The sequence below is a fragment of the Apteryx mantelli genome, chromosome 1, assembly GCF_036417845.1.
Source record: "Apteryx mantelli isolate bAptMan1 chromosome 1, bAptMan1.hap1, whole genome shotgun sequence".
In the NCBI taxonomy this organism is placed as follows: domain Eukaryota; kingdom Metazoa; phylum Chordata; class Aves; order Apterygiformes; family Apterygidae; genus Apteryx; species Apteryx mantelli.
Window position 1 is genome coordinate 101,168,506 of NC_089978.1, and position 23,145 is coordinate 101,191,650.

At 38.9% G+C, this 23,145-nt stretch overlaps 1 protein-coding gene across 1 annotated transcript in view; it reads left to right on the forward strand.

The window, feature by feature from the left end:
• DSCAM (DS cell adhesion molecule) overlaps window positions 1-19,254 on the forward strand; it is a 405,855-nt gene extending 386,601 nt beyond the window's left edge. Inside the window, exons 30-31 of the mRNA XM_013955244.2 lie at window positions 693-995; window positions 18,868-19,254. Coding sequence (XP_013810698.2) covers window positions 693-995; window positions 18,868-19,208 — 644 coding nt within the window. The 3' untranslated portion in view covers window positions 19,209-19,254. The remainder of the gene's footprint in view (window positions 1-692; window positions 996-18,867) is intronic.
• The last annotated feature ends 3,891 nt before the right edge of the window (window positions 19,255-23,145 follow it).

Below are 23,145 nucleotides of genomic sequence, written 5' to 3' on the forward strand. Positions count from 1 at the left end.
TCAATTAAGAAGCCCCCTATAGCTTCAGCAGCATTGCAAATAGCACCTGAATAACAGCAGGCTGGTACCTTCCAAACAGTATTGTTTTCTTATGACTATTTGTTCCATATGAAATGAGTTAGTATTTTGCCTAGTGTCTAGACCAGACATCAATGTCTCAGAGACACTGCCTTTATATTTGACTTTTGTTCTCAGGGCTTTCTCAACAGAAAGGTATAAGATCGAACAGATACGGAAAATGGACTATCCTTTTTCACCTAGAGGTCACCTCTCAGAAATATGTCTGAGATGCAGTAACAGGACAATGTAAAGAAACTATTTCTGTTTGTGCTAAATCTGTTTCGTGGGTTTCTAACATTTTTAAAGCATTTTGTTTTTAAGAAAATGATTTTTTTGTAAGGAGTCACATTTTTCTTGGATTAAAGGTTATTTCTTCTAAAAACCCCAGTTAATGCTGAGTCACATATCACTGCTAGCAGAATAGGACTATACTTTAGACTATCCATAATTATCAAGTAACTGACCAAACTAAAAGTTTTGCAAGCATCTATAGTGAAGCAGACTCATTTAAATCAGCTTGGTAATTTCAAGAATCCTGCATGTCATTAAGAACACTGTCATGTTCATAACTTTTCTTCCAAAATGGATTGTGCAAATTTTTTCTTTCTTCCATTATTTATGTCTGTGTTTAGATCGAGCAAGAAGCAGCATGGTCTCCACAGAAAGTGCCTCCTCAACATATGAAGAGCTAGCAAGAGCATACGAGCATGCGAAAATGGAAGAGCAGCTGAGACATGCCAAGTTCACCATTACTGAATGCTTCATATCAGATACATCGTCAGAACAGTTAACGGCAGGGACTAATGACTACACAGACAGTCTGACCTCAAGCACACCATCAGAATCGGGGATTTGCAGGTTTACTGCATCCCCCCCCAAACCTCAGGATGGAGGGCGAGTGATGAACATGGCAGTTCCAAAGGCCCATCGGCCAGGTAAGAAGATAGAGGTAACATTTTGATCTTTGGGTTGAGCTTTTCATGCCACACCTAGGCTAGTTAACAGAAGAGGAAATATCACAAGGAAGAAAGAAGGTGCTCAGTATATCCTGTAACTACTAGCAGTGATAACTATCTTTCATCCTAGCTTATACTGTATTTGAGTAAGTCTATTCTCCCATACACAGAAAGAGAAAGAACTTGAAATTTAAGAACAGAACGGGACCACTTAGGTCATCAAATCTATTCCTCTGCTATTGCAGCCATCAGGCAATAGACCCTTTTGGGCTAAATAAGACCATATGGGAGTACATATGCCTGTCTCCAACTCAAACCACCCACTAACAAAATCTGTCTTACAGCAATACTTCCTGCCTGAGAGCAAAAGCTTACTAGCAGAATGCTTCATAAAGACAAGTTTAGAAAACGTACTATCCTTTCTGCTTTGTAGCTTGTAGAAGATGTAATATCCCTTTGGTGATGTTGTTGAGGTATCATGCTCTCTTTTTGAAATCTGTGAATATCAAGATAGGATTATCGGGCAGGGTGTGGATGAAAATGGAGAAAATTAAGACAATACAATAACTCAAAGGATATGGAGCCTTCTATCTTCAAACATATCTAAATTCACCCCAGCTTCTTCCTGACTGAAGGTGCTTGAGGGATATTCACCTTTTGGGTCAATCAAATTTCTGGTTCCCAAAGAATGCTATTTCTAGTGATACTCTAATGCACAATAGCATAAATAGATTATTTGTGAGACTCTGAGTACAAATATGTTATAAACTCTTCTCAGAAGATTTGTCATTCTGTATTAGAGAATACATGATATGACATAGTGGAGAAGTATTCAAATAGGAAAAAGACACAACTTTATTTGCTTACTGTAAACATGATACAGTTTATTATGATAAATTAGTATATACATTTGCCACAGTGGGTGAGGCTACTTATATACACAGCAAATAGTCAGCAGTACTTATATATGTGAAAAAGAGTAGTGAGTGGAGCATGGTCTTTTGTTTAATATACAGCATCAATGGAAAAATGGTTGTTCTGAGGACAGAGGAATGGAAGATAGCCAGTGGTATCAGAAAAGGTCATTCAAAAGCAGGACCCAACAATGAAAAAAAGCATAAAGGATTTTGCAAGAAAAGGATAAAAGAAGAACATGGAAAGATCAAGGCCACGCAGAAGGTAGAAAGTTATAATAGACAAGGCAGGAAATTACTGTATCATACAGATAGATAAGGGGGAAAATAAGTAGGAAATAATACAGTGAGAGATATGACTGATTCCTGTGTAGTCACAGAATAGAACCACAAACCCAGGAGCTGTAGAAATAGATACAGATAGAAATAATTTTCATCTCTATCTCTAACAAGGTAAGGTGAATATTTGTACTTGCTCTGCTAAAAGGAAGCATCCATATTCACAGGTAAGTCAAAATTGCAGTCATCTCCTTCAACAAATGTTTTTTACTATTTCTTAAACAAATAGATTACTCTCTTTCTTTCATGCTCTCAAATACATTATTTATGCTTACGTAGTATTTGGAATATTCTAATATATTCCATATAATGATGATCTTAAAAGCATACAGCACTTAATTCAATCCCTGCTCTTAACTTAAAAGCTTCTGGGGTTAGGACATCATCATAGCCCCTTTAGCAAATTGCAGATTTGTAGCCATCTTTAGCTCTGTTAGTTAAAATGGCTTGAATTTGTACCTGTTTTTCTTGATTGGCTTTAACTTTTCTTTGCAGTAAAGAGATGAAATATGTCATGAACTTAATAATTAGTTTCAATACCTTGGAAGAGAATTTAATGTTCCAGTGGAGCAACTTGAATGTTGGCCCATAAATTTTGAGTGATATGTTCTTAAAGAATACTTTATGGGGAGCTTTAAACAGAACATATGGGTAGAAATAATCTTCAGTATTAGCAGACAGACCAGTATTATTAGCGTTCAAATCAGTGAGGAAAGACTTAAGGGGCATATTTCTTCTTTCACCCACAACTTCTGAAATTCTATAGAAGTTATTAATAATTCAAACTTAATAATTCAAAGTTATCTGTGCATCTGGGAATATAGAGAAGAAATAATAAAGTTAAACCATTTAGATGAAGTAGATGAGAACATCTAAGATAGACTGACTGTGCTTCTTGAGCCTGTCTTTATTCTTCTTTGAATTCAGTCTTTTCTTTCAAGACACTTTTACCTGTCTGTTTTCATGGTGCCTGTCTCTTCTTTTCCCCCACTTGATCTCTTTCTTGTATAATGTCACTTTCAATAACCTATGCCTCCTCCTATCTAATTTCCAACCTCACTTTTAAATCAAACTGCCTGTAATGCTATCTGCTGCAAATTCTATGGTTGCAATAAAGGTTTAGGGATCTGCAAGAAATAGTATTTATTTTTCAAAAATGATCCCCAACAATCATAAAAGAGTCTCAGACAGATTATAACAAACTTATTTGGAAAAATGGGACATTCTGAAACTAAACTATCCAAAGGTAAGGCCACAGCTTGTTGCTACCATAATGGTTTGCTATAAGCAAGCAAAATGTTAGACCAGCTGAAGCTTGCTTTCAGAAGGCCTTCCTGTGAGCTTCTGAGGTCTTCCCGACTTGTGTTACTTGATTGTTTCCTTGCTTTTCCTTAGCATCTCACAGGACTGTTTTGCACCTGTAGGGAGGGTCAAGCCTGCCAAACAAATTATCTGCTTTATCCAACACTGAGATAGTTACTGATTAGGAGTAAGGAACCTGAGTGCTTTTTGGTTGGAGGAAAAAAAGGTGTCATCCAGATTCAATGACTTGTATTCTGGGGGGTGAAATCAACCTGATGTAATGTTCCCAACTTCCATCTCACTTTCATTCAGAAATAGAATAAAAACATTTGCGTCTTCTGCCACCTCATCAGCTGGAATTTGGATGGTTCATCAGATGTCTAGGCAAGCTTAGAAATTGATCATTTCTAGTACTATTACTATGAATTAGGACTGTCTTTTCAGAACTTCCACACATTACATACAACCCTAATTCTGTAATTAGTAATGCATAATAGATGACCGCCTCATATTCTAGCCCATTGTAAGTCTTTTAATAGTCCTTTTCCCACCCAGTCAGCTTGTATTGAAGATACTCATTCAGGTGGCATTTAGAACTGCTTATGACTTTTTCTGGATTTCTGCTTCTGTCTTTTTCCTGAAATGTAGTCTACACAAGAATCAGTTTCATGAAGTCACCTCAAACATGGATGCAAAAAAAGCAAGGATTTTGCCATGAAAACTATGAACACTAGAAATATAATGATACTTTTAGAAAGAAAAAGAGACCAATCATACCTAATAAAATAGCAGCTAGAAAATGCGGAAACAAACTGATTTTGGCATAATGAATCTGAGACATGCACCAGCACTTCAGAATCATCTGAATACTTGGCATGGTTATTCTTCTAAAATTCAGGCTGCCAAACATATTATGCTATAGTACACATCTCTACATCTCAGTTGAAGTTATTGCATCATTGTCTTGACCCAGGCCAACGCTTTCAAGTATATAGAGAAGGTGGTATTAGAGAGTCTGCAACAAAAAATATTTAAGGAGTTTCAGGAATTGCATTGTTCTTCAACTTTTGAAAAGTCACAGCTACCAGAAATGGAAGGGAGGAAATAAGATTTTTATGAATTCTCACATTCAGTGTTTTTAAAGTATGTCTTAAGCAGTATTGTTTTCTGATCTTTACAATACCATAAACAGATTTTTGGAAAGAGATCAGATTATTTGTAGGTTTTTGCTTCCGCATCAACAGAATCATCATTATTTTTACTTTTATAATAACTGTGAATCACACATTTTGAATGACAGATCAAAATAAAATTGCTGCCTAACAACATCTTTTCCATAGCTTCCCAAATGTGAGGGCATGGATGGAGATCCACCTACAGGAAAGGATGAAGGTGGAGGCTAGTAGAATCTCCCTTCCCCTCATTGCGCTGGAAAACATGACTTCCTGTAGATCTGCAGGCAAAGAGCAGCACACAGATTTTTGTGGACTTCACTGAGCTGGCAGACCCAATCTCAGCAGGTCTTGCAGCTGACCCACTGGAGATGGGTGACCCTGCTCAGTAAGCCATTAGAATGGTCACGTGTCCTAGGAGGCATGTTGAAGAGAAAACTGGAGAAGCAGAAATAGTACAGTAGTATTTTGAACAATGGAGATGAATCAGACCCTTTAGAAAAGAAAGTCTCCAATTTCTAAAATCTGTGCAATGTTAATATTCACAATGGTATAAAAATCATATCAATGTATTGTTAGCATTGCATCTAATATCTTTCTCAGCATCAAAGCTCCAAAAAGTTTGGGACAATTATATTATTATTATTGTTCCCATCACCACAGTTGTCACTAACTGGGAGTTTGTTTAGCAAGATCAAGTCCTCAAGGGATTGGTGTGCTGGGTAATCATCTCAACAGTATATTAGGTCCTTTCAGATCAAGATTGAGGCACATTGTCATATTAATATTCAGAAGTTTCAAGAATTGTTACCCAAGGTTTACCTGGTAGGATGATAAATGAGTCAGTCCTTTGTCCTCCAAAGCTGTCACTCAAATCTTGCATTCAGAAACTGGGTGGGACAGAAATTAGAAAGAAATATACCCTGTTCCTACCTCCCACTGTGCCATCAAAGAGTTTGTAATATAAGATAACAGTAGGTAATTGTAGAAGTTGAAAAAGTTTTCTAATAAGGTTTCTCTTTTGTTTTAAAAATATTAGCCACAAATTGAATTATCATAACAATTATTCTTAACTGCAATAAACATTATAGTAGCAGACTTTATTAAAAATAGATTTCTGTTATTATAATTTTAAATCTTGGTAATAGCCTCAGCTAAAATGCCTTTTTTTTGCTCCCTTTCCTCCTAAATTACTGGACATGAGAAAAGAATAGTTATTAACTGGGCAATATTTTAATAATTCTGTGCTTCCCAGGTGCTAACTCTGTTTAGCAGACAAACCATTTACCTGCATCCTCTGGCAATGGAATTCATTCTTGGAAGAAATAATATAGCACTGGTGCTTGAATAGGAAATATCTACAAACTTAAATTCTCTTACAATTTGCAGAAACTTACCTCTCACTGGCCTACAGCAAAACCCAGTTCCTCCCAGATTATTTGTTTGTTTTTACTGGTGTACTGTTTTTACTCAGTACTAACTAAACTTTACATTTTTACTGTATTATCCTTAAGGATTAGCTTGATTTGGTGAAACAGACAGAAACACATCTGTTTGATGTTGCAAAATAAGCACACTCATTTTGGCAATTCCTCTTCCCTCCTTCTTTGGGCATCACACTACTTTATAAACCCTGAAGGGCCAACAGAATCTCAAATATACTTTCAGAGAAGTGTTATCTTTCACTAGGTATATCAGACTAGAAGATTTCAAAATCCATATAAAGGACCCCAAGATTTTGTATCTCAAAACCGCCTCTACAAACTGTTAGTTGCGCATGTCCAGGGCATCAGTTTGGAAAGAAACCTGCACATGGGCGGAGGAGAAAAGGCCGCTGCATCCAGGCAAAGTCTTGAAAAAGTATTTTCTTCAGCCTGATCCCACAGCCCTGAAGATGACCAAGAAAACCCACCTATCTTTAGGGAAGTCAAGTGCTTTCCTGGATCTCCCTGGCTGCATAAAGCAGGAGGATTTCACCACCTCTTGTGCTGCCTGAAGGGGAAAGTGTTGAGCATCGCAGACCAGCTGTTACCCAGAGAGGCCCAAAGACTGTATAAATGCCACTGTATGAGGCACATTTTTGGTTTGGGTTTTTTTCACTTGGGCATCTAAGTCAACAGCCTGAGTCTCTCCCTAAGCCTATTGCACATTCACCAGAAAAGACACAAACCTCTACGGCTTTGCTGATGGAGTGGATATGGTCCCCCCAGCCCCCTGCACATTTACAACAATTAAAATACTAATAATGATACGGTTCGTTCAGTATTAAGGTGTCTTAATTAGCACTGTTGACCCAATTTAAAAATTTGTTGTTGATTTGACTAATCCTGAAGATTTGAGTGACAAAGCCTTAGCCTACAGACAAGCCTTAAGCTACAGAATACAAATACTTTACTAAATAATTGTTTACAAGAGTCTCTTAAAATAGAGGCTGGTCATCACCTGCAGTACATAAATGTTGTGTTAAACACCAAACTGCAAGGTAAAATTTATGATCAAGGCATAAATCTTCTTTTCCAGTATTCAGGCACTACAGCTAAAAATAAGCTGCTTAGCACAATAAGGAAAATATGAAGTACAAAGTAAGCACAGTATATTTCCTACATCAGCTCTGTAACCTGAGAGAAAAAAAATGTCAGCTTTTTTCCACTGATACAAGAGTTCAAGGTGGAGGAGTTGTTTCTCTCTTCTACCTGATGAAGACAAGTGCAACATAGTGATGGAATCTATTTAGAGACTTGTTTTCTACTGAAATGTTGCTGACAGCACTCCATAAGCTGCGGCCGTAACTGAATCCTATATGAATTCAGCCACTGGGGATTCACTAATGGTTGGGACTCTTGGCTTAGGGCCTCCAACGTACCTTCTACCTCCCTTTCCCTGGCCTATTATGTTATTCTGCGTTGACTGAAAATAGAATTGTACAGATCCGCGGTTTCCTGACCCAAACCTTGAAGATACCTGAGACCTACATTTGACATTTTTTGTTCAGGAAGCCAGCAGCAAAGTATGTAAAGGATAACATATGGGTTGTTTTCTTTTTCAAGTCTCCACTTGCACTGTATCCTTTCAAATACAATAGAATATCTATACATGTATGTATATACACATACTGTATTTCGTGTGTATATAGACCATTGAACTCAGCAGCCTGGCTCCACAGCTGGAGACCAAGGTCCAGCACTCAGAAAACAACTTAAGGAACAAATCAAAGTAGGCAGGCAGGCAAACAGAAAAATAGGCAGAACAGTTGTAAATGGGAGAAATAACTTGCCTACTTTTTTAATTTTAGCATATACTCTTAATATATGTGTGATATGATTACATATCACCTGATTCTGAAATTACTCCCCTAGATCGGCATCTCAAATTTTATCTTGATAGATATTCCTGTGCCTAGAACACCCCTTGTTTTAAGTTTGTATTGCACTACTGGAAAACTGGTAATATTTCATGTAGAGGAAGACCGTGCTGTTTGCTTCTTATCACAGAAATAGCACATCAGTGACAGGAATAAATTTTCTTCATCCTCTCTCAGCTTTTCTTTCTGTAGAATACCAGGAGCTTTTTCTTCCTTGAGCTGTGAAAAGCTAAATGTTCTGCAGATATGAAATCATTTAATTCTGCATTTAATTTGACATGACTACATAGTTGAAGTCATTGACTTGCATTATTATTCTGGTGGATTTACAGAGGAGGGTTCATTTTGCAAGTTTTTATAACCTTGCCGTTACAGTAAAATTGAACCTCAGCAGGATCAGATCAGAAGCTAAACTGCTATGAGATCAAAAAGGAAAAATATATTGGTGTGCATCCTCAGTTTAAGTAGGGCAGCTGTTTAGTTACAAATACAAAGTTTCCATGCAATTGTAATGTGAAAATTCCATTTTAAGTGACATATAAGATGTCTGAAAGCTAATCTTAATTCAGTGATGATAAAAATAATTTAAATTTTATTTGCAGCTCTCATGGATGAAGTAGTGATACTGGTGTAAGGAAGTTTTATTTATTTATTAATTTTTTTATTAGAGGAGAGAAACAACTGGTACCTTCTTCAGGGATTCTAGTAGGAGTGTCTAACAGCACAATTATCTTTTCCTGTTTCTCCCTAATTTTTTGGGGTTTTTTGATTAGAAAGTTAATGGTGACTATGGAAAAGTACATTATTTCAAACTGTGCTAGTTCGTAACACTTTTTGCTTTCTTCTAGATTAGAAGTTGCATATTAAGGGAAAACCCTTTCCAAGAATGCCCATTCCCTGTCTTTGTATTACCAATAAATTCTGGGTTATTAAAAGTGAGATTTTTTTAAATTTGAATTTCATTTAGTTTTCTAAAGCTGATTATTTGCTTCTTGGTGTTTGTTCTTTCCTCAGCTGCAACAATCAAATGTTTTCTATAGGTTTGGAGGCATTGGGTTCAACTCTACTTAGTGGAGAGTTTTATGCCTAAAGCAAGGATTCCATTTATGATTAAATTTTCAGTTACTTTCATGTTCTTACAGTCAGAACCGCAATGTTTAGATTTCTAAAACTACCAGGAGATGCTCCAAATCAAACCAAAGATGCTGTGTCCATTTCAATTGAAATAATAGATTTTTAGAGCAGTTCTGTTAAGAGTCCATATTTTAAACCTTACTTTTGCAAAAATTAGATTGGGCCATACCATTTTAATTAAAATGCCTTAAGCATTTCATCGTGATAGTGTTGTGACATAGGGTGTGATTTTTATATGCCCTTTCAAGTCACCAGAAGTAACCAAAACCATTTGTTTCCATAGAAACAATAACTGATCTAGCCACTTTAAGGTCCTTGTGGTCAATTACACGTGTTATTGCTTTAACTGACTTCACACAATAGGTTCTGCTTGTTTGCACTATGCCACGGGACCTTATTATGATTTTAGATCTATAGGAGATCTAAGAAGCAGTGGCATCTGAAAGCACAGAGCAACACTTACCTGCAAGAAAGAATACACGAATTGTATTTTTGAAAGGAATAAGTATTTTTTGAAAGTAATACGCGATAGGTGATATCACTAGAGACACAACTATTTGTTGTAACAATACTCTCTTAAATCTGACTGTAGTAATAGTCTTTGCCATCCATTTAAAAGTTTCTTTGTATGCCGATTTTTAAAGTATAGGCATATGTACATGTAGATGTGTTTCAATTTTGTTCAATTTTTTGTGCCAGCATCCTTAATTTAAATATGAGATCCGGACTTCTGGCCCCAGTAGATTAATTAACAAAAATGCAGTGTTGCACCTTGTCAACATCACTCAGGTGACTCACACTGATGAACATGAGGACACTGAGTAACAGTAATTCATCTATGAGTATCTCTTCAGGAGAGTTGCAGGCCAGCACCGATATTGTTTTCCTCACAATTTGTGGTCTGACCCCCCCCATAATTATCAGGTACTAGAACCTTATCCCCAACCGTTTGTCTAGGCAATGTCAGTTTTAGCTGCAAATTTCATGGGCATGGTGCAAAGCCTGTTGAGGTCAACAGAGTGGCTCTTACCGATTTCAGGGAGCTCTGAGTCAGGTTCCAGCTATTCACCTCTCCAGCTTCTGTACTGAGTCTGGGCTCCAAGGATCCCAGGAATAAACCCGTGAAGGACTCCAGTTTCCATAATGTCACAATTGATTTAAACCTCAGCTGAAGTGATACATAATTAAACACTTTCCATTCACTGCACCCGTGATCAGCAAACTGGTCTTCAAACTCTAGTGTTACTAACTATAGGCACCTGAGTGATGGCACATCTTTTCCAGCTCAGCAAGTGGACAGGAGAGCACTGTCTTAGAGCGTCCTTAAAAATGTATGAAGCAGCTTGCGTGACAAGCTGAAGATGGGAACAGAGAACTCCCATACTTTGCTTTTCTATCACCCTTTCATTATTTATAGATATTTTTTCCAAGTTTCTGTTTTGTAGTGCCTATTGATTTACATGGAGAGGTTCATTTTACAAGTTTTTATAACTTAAATGTTGCATTAAATCGAAACACAAAGGCCTCAAATCTGTAGTTGTACTAGTGTTGTGAAACTCAGCATCCACATGGCACCTCTATAGGGTCTAAATCTATCTGACCCCTGGAGTTAATCAGTTCTTCCTTACTTATACCACCGGTTCAGCAGTGGGGAGGCCTGTAAAAATACGTCAGCTTTGCCTTAAACATTAATTCAAGACTTCTGAAAGGCAAAAAGCATCTAATGCAGCACTGTATGTAAGGCCAAAGTTCTTCTTATAGAAATAAGAAGCAAAAATGTGCTGCCTCATTTCCTGTTTTATTAGAAGTATCAAGACTAGGCAACAATATAATAATCAGGTCTCCTGGCATTCAGTCAGACAGATGCGCCATTTTAAAGTGTGTTACCTTGATGTATTAGAAATATGATCTCAGTTAAATTATAGTAGTCATGCTTTTTGCTTGAAGACACACTCATTAAGAACTTTTTCTTGGAATTAGAAGGCTTAAACCTAAATAACAAAATGAATCATCTATAAAAAAAATGTTCCACATTAGTTGGAATTGTCATTTTCAGTCACTTAAACCTAATCTCTAGTAAGTATAAATCAATTTATAGTCTTTCTGAAATCAATATAGCTACTCTGATTTATGCCAGGAGAAAATCTGGCTCCTGAACTACAGCTTTACTGACACCCTGATGTTTCTTAACAGGTAACTGCAAAGATTGTAGTGAACAACAGATGTTATTTTTATTTTGTTGTGTGAAACTTAACTGGTATTTTTTAATGCTTTTATGAAAATGACAGTTTTAGCAGATTGCCTCATGCAACTAACTATTATAGGTCTTCATATCATCTATGAGGGTGCAATTTTCATATAGAAAGAAAAACAAAACTTTCTAGTTATAAAATAGTCTTGAAGGAATGGTAGGGAATTCTGATTTCTCAGTCTAGAAATGGGAAACTTTGCGTATTTTGTTAAAGGGTTCCGGCTGTTTCCTATCCATGGGGTCATGCACTTGTGCAGCATAATGATGTGATTTTATTCCATCTGCCTAAACACTGTGAGAAGCACAAAATATGTAATGGAGTGAGTCATAAAGCCATGAAGCACAAGGCTGCGGTGATTACCCATATGGAAAAGAGAACCTGACAGGCTGCTAGCCGGCTGCAAGTTAACAACTAGAATGCATCCGGACACCTTGTTGACCTTGTTCAACATTATGCATTTAGTTAGCTTAAAAATATGCCCCAAAAGTTGAGCACTTTGATCATTTTTCTTGGGCAGCTGAGCAAAAGCTGAAGATATTATGAAGAAACAAAGAGCATGTGCCTGCTTTCACCATAGCTTCTTCGCTAACCAGAGAGCTGTGCCCTGCCTCCTCCTCCTTCCTCTTCCCTTCTGTTATTTGGCTGTCCCCTAAGGCTATAATTTAAGGGAATACTTGGACCTTTTGTCTCTTATGGCATCTGTGAGGGCTGCAGAATTTATTAAATCTGGTTTTCCTATTGAAGCTTACCAGTGGGCTCAGAAGTCCGTGATCTCCTGAACTTGCTCATGGTGAGCTCCTGTGGACTGAGAGGGAGCAGAGGGTCCCAGTCAGTTGAGCAATCAGCAATTTGCACGGGGAAATTTCACCTCCATTTCAGCTACTGATCAGTGCTAGCTCCAGAGAGTGGGTCCCTGTTGTTTAAAACATCCTTCAGAACTTTGTTATTATGTGGTTGTTGTATTTTGCCACAACATTTCCGAGAAAGTAATGATTATTAAATAAAGGGCATAGGGAAGGCAGTTCCATGCTGGACAGATCCTGTTTAAAAAAAAAAAAAAAAAAAAAAAAGCAGGCATCAGTAAAAGTCTGCCTGCTCTTTTGGATCTTTACATTTCATTATCCCTCAAGTTTTGAGCTGAACTTTCACCTCAGTGCTCAGTAAGGGGAGGCACCCTGACCTGCGGTGCCAGCAGCAGCTGGCCCCTGCCCCATGCACCTCGCACACACAGTGTGGGAAGGAGTGTGGCTCCTGGAAGGGAGCAACTTGCTTCCCTCTTGCAGCCGGTCATTTATCCAGGCCAACAAGGCAGCAGGGTAAAGCTCAAGCTGAGCTCTTAGGTCCTCTCTGGGGTAGCACCAGGCTGAGACCTGTGTCGGCCAGGCAAGGAGGTGCTGGGCTGACCCTTTTTACTCTCTGGCTTGGCTGAGCAGGGCCCAGGAACAAGCTAGCCAAACAATTGGTGTATTAATAAAGGCTTTATCGCTCTTTTAGAGCGCTTATATCTGATTCGGCAGTGTGCTCCAAGACTCTTAGCCTGTTGCTATGGAAATGCTTGCAATGCGCTGCAGTCAGTTTTGTGGGTTCAGCGCGGGATACGGCAACAGAAGATGGACAGGGAGGGAGCAAGAGCTGGTTTCAAGCACTGACAGCAGCAATTGTAAGCATGTTATTGCTGCTATTAGACCAGCTTCAGCTCAAGCTGCGGTTGGCTTAGAAAGTCTTGCCTGCTGCCTTTCAGTGGGGCGTTAGTTTGTGAAGCGACAAAGATCTCCAGACGTCGCTGGTGCTGTTTGTTCCATCAAACCTCTCACCCTGGCCTTGCAAACCCTCTGCCCTCTCCTGGTTTCTAAAATTAGCTTCTCTTATCAGCAGTCTTTTCGTGAGAAAACAGCCTACACGTATCGGCAGCTACTACACTGATTTATTTACTATGCTGGTGAGTTGGAAAGCCCCACTAAACTTTCCTTTCAATTAGCATAAACCTGAACTTAAAGCTAGCTATCAACAACTCTCTTGCCTTCTTTCCTTACTTTCAGATGAAAACACAATGTCCTGTGAGGTAGAGAGTGCTTCCACTTCCCAACACAGAACATGGCAAGAGGTGCCGAGCCCCGTGCTTGTACATGTACACAACACTGCACAGTGTTGTGAAGAGTTATGCATTCAGATCCCAAATCAAGATGTCTGCATTGGCATGGCACTTTGCCTGTGCTACCACAGACACAGGGATTCAGCTTTGGCATGATTGCAGGTGTTGCAGCACGGATGTTTCTGTGTGCTCCACATTACTCATAGCCATCAATAGATGCTTTAAGATCTTTTTTTGCCCACTGCCCTTTTCAAGTTAGTACTGTAAATGCCCTCTTTGCCCCATCTTCTTACCTTTGGTAAAATATTCTGCCATATTTGCAAGTGCTACCTTATAAACTTTCCTAAAATAATCTTTCAAATTAACATGGAATTTTCTTCACATGACAATCAAAACTTCAAAATCATCAGACAATCATCATCGCTGAGGGTATCTGTGTTGGAGCATAGCGGAGAAAATTTGCTTTTGTTTTGGTAGAAGTTATGAGTCAGGAGAAAATGCATATAGCTATCACATGACGACTTGGTAAGAGTATCTTTTTTTGCAGTCTGTGATGATCCCTGTATTGAATATAGCACAAATCCTTAGCTTTTCTAGAGTAGATGAAAACAGAAATCCATGCAAAGTTTCTGGCATTTGAAAGAGATATGAGGAAAATCTTCAATGAAAATGGAGTGCATCTCAGTTTGGTTTAGTTCTGCAAACAAGATAGCTGTCTTGAATAAAATCCTAGTAAAGATGAGCACTGGTATTTTTTTCCTCAGTGTAGCCTGCCAGACTTATCCCAAATCTTCCCACACCTGGAGCTGTCCTCCAGAAGAGAGATAAAAATATACATTGTTTCTGCAAAGCTTTTTTACATCAATTTAGCTGTACAGAAATAAAGGCACAACATTTTTGCCCAGTGCTGCATAAACTTAGAAAATGCACTCTTTCTGGTAGATTGTATTGTTTATGGCAAATGTAGTAGTAAGTGACTTTTAGCATTTCTTTACAAATATTTATTGAAGATAACACTTTTTTAAATGTACTTTTTAAATGTTAAATATTTAATTAGAGGGTTGGCCAGTCAGAAAAAAAAAAGAATGAGGTAGCTCTGGCTTAAATTGCTGCATTCGGATTTGACTGGATGATTATTATTTGTGTACAAACTCAGTGTTTCTAAATGCAGCAAATTTCTCCTTTTGAAAAAATGCATAAGAAAATTTTAGTTTTGGAATGGCTTTTGTATTAGTTAAACCTAAGTGCATGAATTATTAAACATGCTCATTTGCAGTGCTCATGCACTTGAAAGGTTTGCTTTCATTACTAACAAGACACACACACTGCTGAAAAGAGGTGATTAGAACATCAAAGGCAATGAACCATCCTGAAACTTCATAATGCTTTGCCTGAAAAATTTATCGTTCAGCTGAATTATCCTTTGGCAGAATAGTAAGAAACTGAAAAATGTCTATACTGCTGTGTCCAGAAGGATGTGACCTGAAATCTTTCCATGTAACTCCATAGCTATGGTGAGAGCCTTTTAAACTACTTTAAATACCTTCAGAATAGGTGTAGGAATGCCAAAAGTGAACCCCTCTGGTCATATTTCAAAGACTATATTTTTTTAGTCAGAAACACATTAGTTCTTATAAATCAAATAGTTTTCTAATCCTGTGATACCATTTCAATCCTAGCAAAGAAGAAGTTGTTACATTCTCAAAATTTTTCTTTTCCAGTGATTTTAATCATCCAGTTATTTTATAAACAGTTGCAGGAAAAGATGCTTCTTGGAGATAAGAAACAGTACTGGCACTTTTTATGGTATGAAAATGTGTACGTCATACCAAATAATTAGTGCTCTGTGTAAAGCAATGTCAGAGATTTCTGCGCTGTGTATCTAGCTTTGAAGAACAAGTTACACTCTCTAGTTTCTCATTAGTACAATCCTGTTAAAACTATGCCCCCCAGTCATTTAGACAATTGCAGTAAAATGTTTGCCTATTGTTTACACAGATTATTGACTATGCCTGCTTAGGTGGATTTAGGGAGTAAAAAAAGGTCTTTTTTTCCCATGGCCTGAAGCTCTAAAATACATGTGAGAAATGTCTAGGCAGTAGCTTGTAAACGAACCTTCATCTCTTTAAGGTTCAACACTTATCTTTTTTATAGTCTGTGCATACCCATTGCTCTCAAGACATAGCGATGCATCAAGATACTGAAATGGCTATCCAGCATGACAGTTGGAGACTGCCAATGAGCCATGCTCTGGAGTCTGCTCTGCATCGGTTGCTCTGCTGAAAGTAGACTGTAAAACATGAAACAAAGTAGTAAGAGGGAATGTGTATGACCTGGCTAATCTTAATAAAGCAATGCACGTTATGCCATCCGGCATTGGGTGGCAGAAGCACAGCCTCTCACAACCGGGGTTAGGATGACAGAGACCTTGAGGAAAATGCCTGTTGGTGCAGGAGATAGGGATGGAGACTCAGTGCAGAAAAGTGGTACTCTTCTGCCAGGGCTGAGGGACCCCTGTGCTGCCAAGTGGGCAACTATCAGAGCACAAGAGAACCCCCCCCTCTCTGACCCCTGGCAGCCCCAAAATATCCCTTGGCTCCTCGGACAAGAGGAAAAATACTACTTTGACATATAGCTAGTCATAAAAGTTTTCTACCTACTAAAACCATTTCAGAAGTGTTCTTTGCTGTTTGCCTTCGCTGAGGCTCACATGGCTATAGACACCTGCTAGAGGTGCCAAGCAAAGGCCCTGATCACCTTCATTAGCAGACCAAGAGGGCTACACAGGAGATCTGGTTCACCCCTCCTGTGCTTGTCCTTCTCCACTAACTCTGGGGGCATGGGTATCAATAACGTTCCTAATTTAGGATATGTCTGTGCTGCCAAAGACTTATGCCACGGGGAACGCCACGAAACAATGCAAAATGCTTCCCACCCTCGCTGCTGAGGGCTGCTCCCTCCTTTTACTGTCTCCTCCATGCAGCCTATAGGGAACAGTCTTTGGAGCAAACTATCCCCACAGCTGCATTTTGGAAGGACTCATTCCAAAAGGAAACCCAGAAGCAAAATAACTTTCATGCAGCAGGGGCTGTCAGGGGATCAGGATGCAGGTGCACACTGCGCAGCTGAGCTTTTGGACAGCATAGACATACCCATGGGCAGCTCAGTTAGATGCCCATAGTTAAGTGGAATGAATCTGTGCCTACCTGTGCCTGCCAGTTTGTGTGCCCATGTTGCTATGTACTTTATGCAAGTGGTAGGTACATTGCTGTCTCAGCTGAAGAAGGTCCCATATGCGTAATGTTTTTGGCATGAAAGGTACCATAGGAAAATGGGGTAAATGAGTAAGACCAAGTGATGTCATCCTAGTTCATTTTTTAAGTGGTAATCAGCAGGATTATAAGCACAAACCTCCCCCTCTCTCTCCAACCTTACATAAATGTTGCTGTGGTACATATGTCGGCCTAATCTTGAGATAGGCACATGTTACTGTGTGGGGGTTAAATAGAGTGTACCATGTGTCTGTGTTGGAGATGGAACTAGAATAAAACATATGGTGTCAGACAGGTCCTGGCGGAGTTCTGCAGCAATAAACAGTGATTCTGCCCAAATGTAACTGCTCGGCAATTCTCTGTCTGCAACCTGAAATCATGAATAGAGCACAAGCTGTTAGTCTTTTAGGTAAGAATTGCAGTGCCTTGACTTACATGAGAGAGCAAAGGACCTGTTTTATTTTAACGTACTGGGCAGCTTTGAGCTTGGTTAGGAAAAATGAAATCTTTGTAGTACATTGTTTTAGCGTGACCTTGTATCCAGAAGTGCTTTCTTGGTCTACTGTTTATACTACTGGCACAGATCAGCCTTAATTTCTACTGCTGCAAATAGCTCATGTAGACACCAGAGGAGTAGTACCAGAAGTTTCCTATTTTAAACACTTGGGATGCATCCCATCTGCATGGTTTTGATATCAGCCATAAGAAAGAAGCTATACATTTGCAGAGTTCAGTAAAGAAATGAAAATTATTCTTGAATGCACCTGTAGCAGTACATTTTTACATACATGTGAGGATACACCATCAAATATTTTTGGGAGGGAATACCATTATGTTCCTGATTGCCCCTAATTTTCCTGAAGCATCTTTATGAATACCTAACAGACAAGACTAGAATAAGGAAGTTAATCTGACTTCTGTAGCAGGTCTAATATATGCAGAGATACATGGAAGGTAACGCTCACCCCTAACTAATTCCAGACAGCAGGTCCAAGGCACCAGTTTGAACTCAGTAGCTAGGAGGGGTTATGTGGTGCTGGGAAAAGGCCTGTAAGAGCTTTGCAATGATAAATCCTCTGGACTGAGTAGACTGCTATCAGAAATGCCCAGGAATTGGGGGAAATAACAAATTAGGGGTCCTATAAGGCTAACTGACTATTTCTTGCATGCATGGTCTGTTTTTCATTTGCACACCACTATATGCCTGTTGTCAAGGGCTTCTCAGCAGAAAGGAGGAAGGTTGGTACAAGAGTTAGGGTGCCAACCCCAGTGCATTTTGTTGCTACAAAATGTTCCTTGTCTCTCTTTGCCTCAATTTCCTGCTTACAAATGGAAACAGCAGCACATTGCTAACCATAGACTGATAGTGATAGAAAATCATTAGGTGGTTTAAATACAACTTTGATGGATGGCTGGTAAATGTTGTTACATTAGGACAAGAATGCTTTTCTGTTTTATTTAGAAATATCTCTAAATTTGTAGCCTTAACACCCATCCATCCATTTTTTATTAATTCAGTTCTACTCTAGGTTGGGGGTCATTAATGGTAATTATGGAGGTTTTTGTTCAAAATGGAAAATAAGAAGTGTACCAAGCCTCCACATTTTCCAGGTTTTGCCAAATGAAAATCAAGACCTTTTGTTTTAAGCTTTTGAGAAAAACTTCCTAGACTTTTCAGTCTATCTTCTTCATGCTGTGAACGCATGTAAATAAATTGCACTTGTTATTGTCATTCTCTTATGATAAGTAATATTAATCCTAATACAGTTCTTAGGAATGTGCCTGAAAGAAGCTCCTTGACCCATTACCCTTGATTCTGTAAGATCACAGTGTAGTAAACAGCCAGCAAGCAATATATCTGTGATAAATGTTGCACTTGTATTACAGATATTCTGCTTTGGAACTGTATTTGGTGGCTGCATCCGTCTGCTTGAATCTCCCAGCCAGTAGGCAAGTTTAACACAGAGTGCACGATTTTAAGTAAGGACTTGTTTTCTGCTTTTGCCTCCCCAGGTGATCTCATGCATTTGCCACCGTATCTTAGAATGGACTTTTTACTAAACCGTGGTGTGCAGGGTGCAAGCAGAGACCTGGGTTTGGGGCAAGCCTGCCTGGAGCCGCAGAAAAGCCGAACCTTGAAGCGCCCCACGGTCCTGGAACCAATACCGATGGAGACGTCCTCCACGAGGGAAGTACAATCGTGGCAACCTGGTGCTGTGGCAACGTTACCTCAGCGAGAAGGAGCTGAGCTAGGACAGGCAGCAAAAATGAGCAGCTCCCAAGAATCCCTGCTGGACTCCCGGGGCCACTTGAAAGGCAACAATCCCTACGCAAAATCTTACACCCTGGTATAACAAAAAGAGCATGGCTGGACAGTGGCTGTAAATACTTACAATGAAAAAATCCAATGAAAGCTACCTTTTTTTTTATTGAATTCCAATATTTATAATTAAAGAAGAAGATTGCCAAAATATTTGACAAAAAAAAAAAAAAAAGAACGACAGACAGTGCAAAGACTCTCTTGCTTTTTTTCTGTCTGTGTGTGAGCTTCATCTGACTGGACATCTGAATTTTTGGGTAAGAGAGTCCAGTTTTCTGATCTTCACAAGCATTTGTGTTTTTACTGATTTTCTACGAAGTGCATGGAGACTTAACTAATATTTTAACTGGAAGTTCCATCAGACACCATTAAAAAGGGGGAAAAAAATCACAAAAAAAATCACCTATTTGTGAATTCAACAGGAACATTGATTTGGGAAAACAAAAAGTCTTTTGTCATGTTTGCACTTTTTTTTTTTTTAATTAGAAAATGAGTCCTTGATTGTTCTTTTTTTGTTGTTAATTAGGATGAGTGCTGTCAGTGGAGAGAGGGGATCAGTTTGTTTTTTTTTTAAATATTAATTTAATGAGACACTCTTTGCATTTTGTCTATGCGAAATAAAAGGGTCTTCTGCCTTTATTTGTGATGTCTGCTTCCATTGCCTTCTGCTGTGCTTGATTTTCTCAAAGTATAATAGCTATGTTAGTACCTTACTTTGAATAATGTATTCCTGCATCTTAGTCAGAGAAGAAGAGCGAGCTCATGCCTTTGAAAATAATTGGGGTTCACCTACTCACAGCATCTCTTGCTGCTGCAGGGCAGAGAGTCAGAATGACGCAAAGACAAATGTGTTTAGAATTGAGCATTTGAGACTGCATTCGCTTCATCTGAAAGCAGGGGGCTTTCATTCGACTTCAGTATTTTTTGGATCAGAGTCTTTATACAGCAAAAGATGTGCTGATGTTACCTTACTTCTTAGAAATGGATCGTTAGTCCATTTGGGAGCAGCACTCACAGAAATTAGTTGCTTACATACAGACTGAAAAAAATCCAGCTTCTCCTGTAATAGGAAAAAGGGAAGAAAAAGTTATCCCAGTTCTAAGGTCAACATGGCTTTCTTTAGATGAAGAAAATCTTTTGGGGGGAGCTGTCAGCTCATACTACTTTCTTGCATCTTTTGTTTACATGAGAGAATATTGTTTTATACAAAATATAAGTGATTGGATACTCCAGTTCGTGGGTTTAACACAACAACATTTGCACTGTCTTGCTAAGTGCCGCCTCATGCTTTTATTCTGGCCACCGCTTTCTGGATGGTGCATGGCATCCCAAATTAGTGCTAATATGAGCACACTGTTCGGCACTGGCTGGAAATATTAGCTGGGGTGTGAGAGCAATGAAACAGTATGAGCCTGGGCACACTGTGAGACTCATGCAGTTTCCCTAGCTGGTGACAGTGTGGGCACTGCTAATGCAAATATTTCTGCACCGTGCTCAATTCGAGTCCTTTTAAAATAGAGAAATGCAGTTATGTGTAATTGTTTCATTACTATTATTAATGCAATTAAGTAGTTATAAGGGCACTAACTTAGCAAAGTACTTAAGTGTCTTGAAATGTGTGATGTTGCACTTGAATCCTTAGCTCTGTCATGCCCAAATGCTAAAATTCTGGAAGAAGAAGTCAAACAAAGACATGCTTGAGGTATGTACTTATTATAGACCTAGAGTGAAATGCTGAGATCTCAGTCATATAAGGAACCATTTCCCCATGTCAATTCCTTATTTGACCGATCCATATTGGTAATTGCTAAAGCAAATTTAAAAAAAAACACCTTTTGCCTCCTTAAAAAAATTTTTAAAACCTATTTATATTTAAGAATAATCCATGAAGCTTTTCTAAACAAAATGAAAATATCCATATGTTGAAGAAAGATGAAATTATTTATTTGCTTTGGATTTTTTTCCATAGAGAAACATTTTGTTAATAAGAAACCAATTTAAACATATGAGAAAAATCTTCCTTTTACTATTTCTCATTGAAAAACTCCGTGGAAACTTCTGTTAGAGATTTCATTTCTGGTCAGTCCAACTCTTTTTGACTCCCACAAGAATCTTTCCAATGTGTTCAGCTTGAGCATTTGCATATCAAATTTGATATTTTTTTTGGTAGTATTCAGGACCTTGAGTCTCCAGCCACTTTCATCTTCCATTCCAACTTCCTTCTCATCCTCTGAAAAAAAGGTGAAAAGCTTTTGGGCAAAATTGAGACTTTTCATCCATTTGTTCCAGTGGCTCTTTGCTACCCTCATGCACGGGGATCCCAGGTCCCACAGCTTGGTAGCATGGGGCAAGGTCAGAGCTCCCCATCTGAACCTGTGTTCGGTGACAGATGAGAACAAGCGTGGAGAGTAAGGGGAAATATTTACATTTTAAATTCCTGGTGACTGCTGATAGTGGAAATATTCCATATATCTCCCTAAATTTACATTTGGCTGATGAGCCGGAAAGTGCCAACTTCACTTGACTTAATGAGACTTTCTCCTCATTTGTATACAATATGCCTGGTAATATTCATCCTCCTTATAAAGTGAGGATGCCTTTGGGGGCCCCACATTCAAAGAAATTCATGGCAAGTGCTGTGCTGGTTGAAATCAGAGTGGATCAGGCTATTGCTTAGCAGAGCAGAGGCTCAGCCTGCGGTGTGCTGGCTCCCTGCCCTGGACTCAGCAAGCTCTTCAGCGTGTTTAACTGTAAACATGCACGCAGTCCCCTTGGCCTCAGGGCTTTATTGCCTTTTAATTTTCAAAACAGAAATGGAGCTGTAGTTAAACACATAGCAGAGTTAAAGAAATGCCTCTCCTCCCCTCACCTAGGCAAGCTTTGGAGGGGGAAGTAATCTCTCTTATCAGACTAATACAGCTGGAAGCAGCCCAGTCCTTCCAGTCTGGGTTGGCTCATGGGGCCAAGACAACAGTAGAAAACTTGTTGCTGCATCCCTACCAACACCATGGCAAACACTTCCCTCTAACAGAGCCATCAAAATCCAGGGATCTTGTATGTCTGCACCCAGCAGGTGGTATGCTGCCCCCATTGCACCACACGCCCTCTTGGAAACCAGTCATGTAAATGAAACAACCAGGAGGCACCAGCATGAGATGTCAAAAGACAGGCCCTAAAGCACAGGAGCATCTAGTTACCAATGCAAGCACATCATTCACAACACAGGGACTCCATCTTAGTCCTGAGGGTGATAGGTAGGAGCCTTGCAAAACAGGAATTTGGGAGCTAAAATTCTTCCCTCTCTCCTGTCTACTAAAAAACATATCTCCTCAGAGAGACTAATTCTTTTGCACAAAATACTTTTCCCCCACACCCCAGGCTCAGCTAACCCTTTAAAGATTCACAGATAATAATTAATGCTGCCTTTTTGTCTCAAATGAATGAGCAACTCCCTCACCCCTGCCTTTACTAAGAACCCTTTTATCCCTTCTTATTCCACTAATATTTCTCTTAAATTGTCTGATTAACACAATTACATTAAACTTGGTACATTTTTACCCCTCTACTTGTCTTTAGGTTGAAGGTTGCTTTTCCTATTCAGAACCAAAGAAAGTCTTGAACATTTGAAAGTCTGTCTTTTGGTTGGTTATTTTTTTAACCATGTGAGATCCATAGTGATGTTGTTATAGCTGTGAGGAGTTAGGAATTATAAGCAAGGTGAGACATTATTAGACCAAATAATATAGTTGGAAAGCAAATAGAAAAACAGACAAAATGCCCTGGACTGCTACTTGGGACAATGAGAGTCCAGAGGAGCTTTGTATAAAGAGGTTTCTCACTTTCCCAGGCAATGGGGGGATTTTAGCCATCTCAGGTGGGTGGATGGAATTTTAATTGCTTTTTGGATAAATGTCTTCAGATTTGGACTCCCAACACCCTTTGCCTGGACAGCCCTGTGTTTTTGTAGGTTT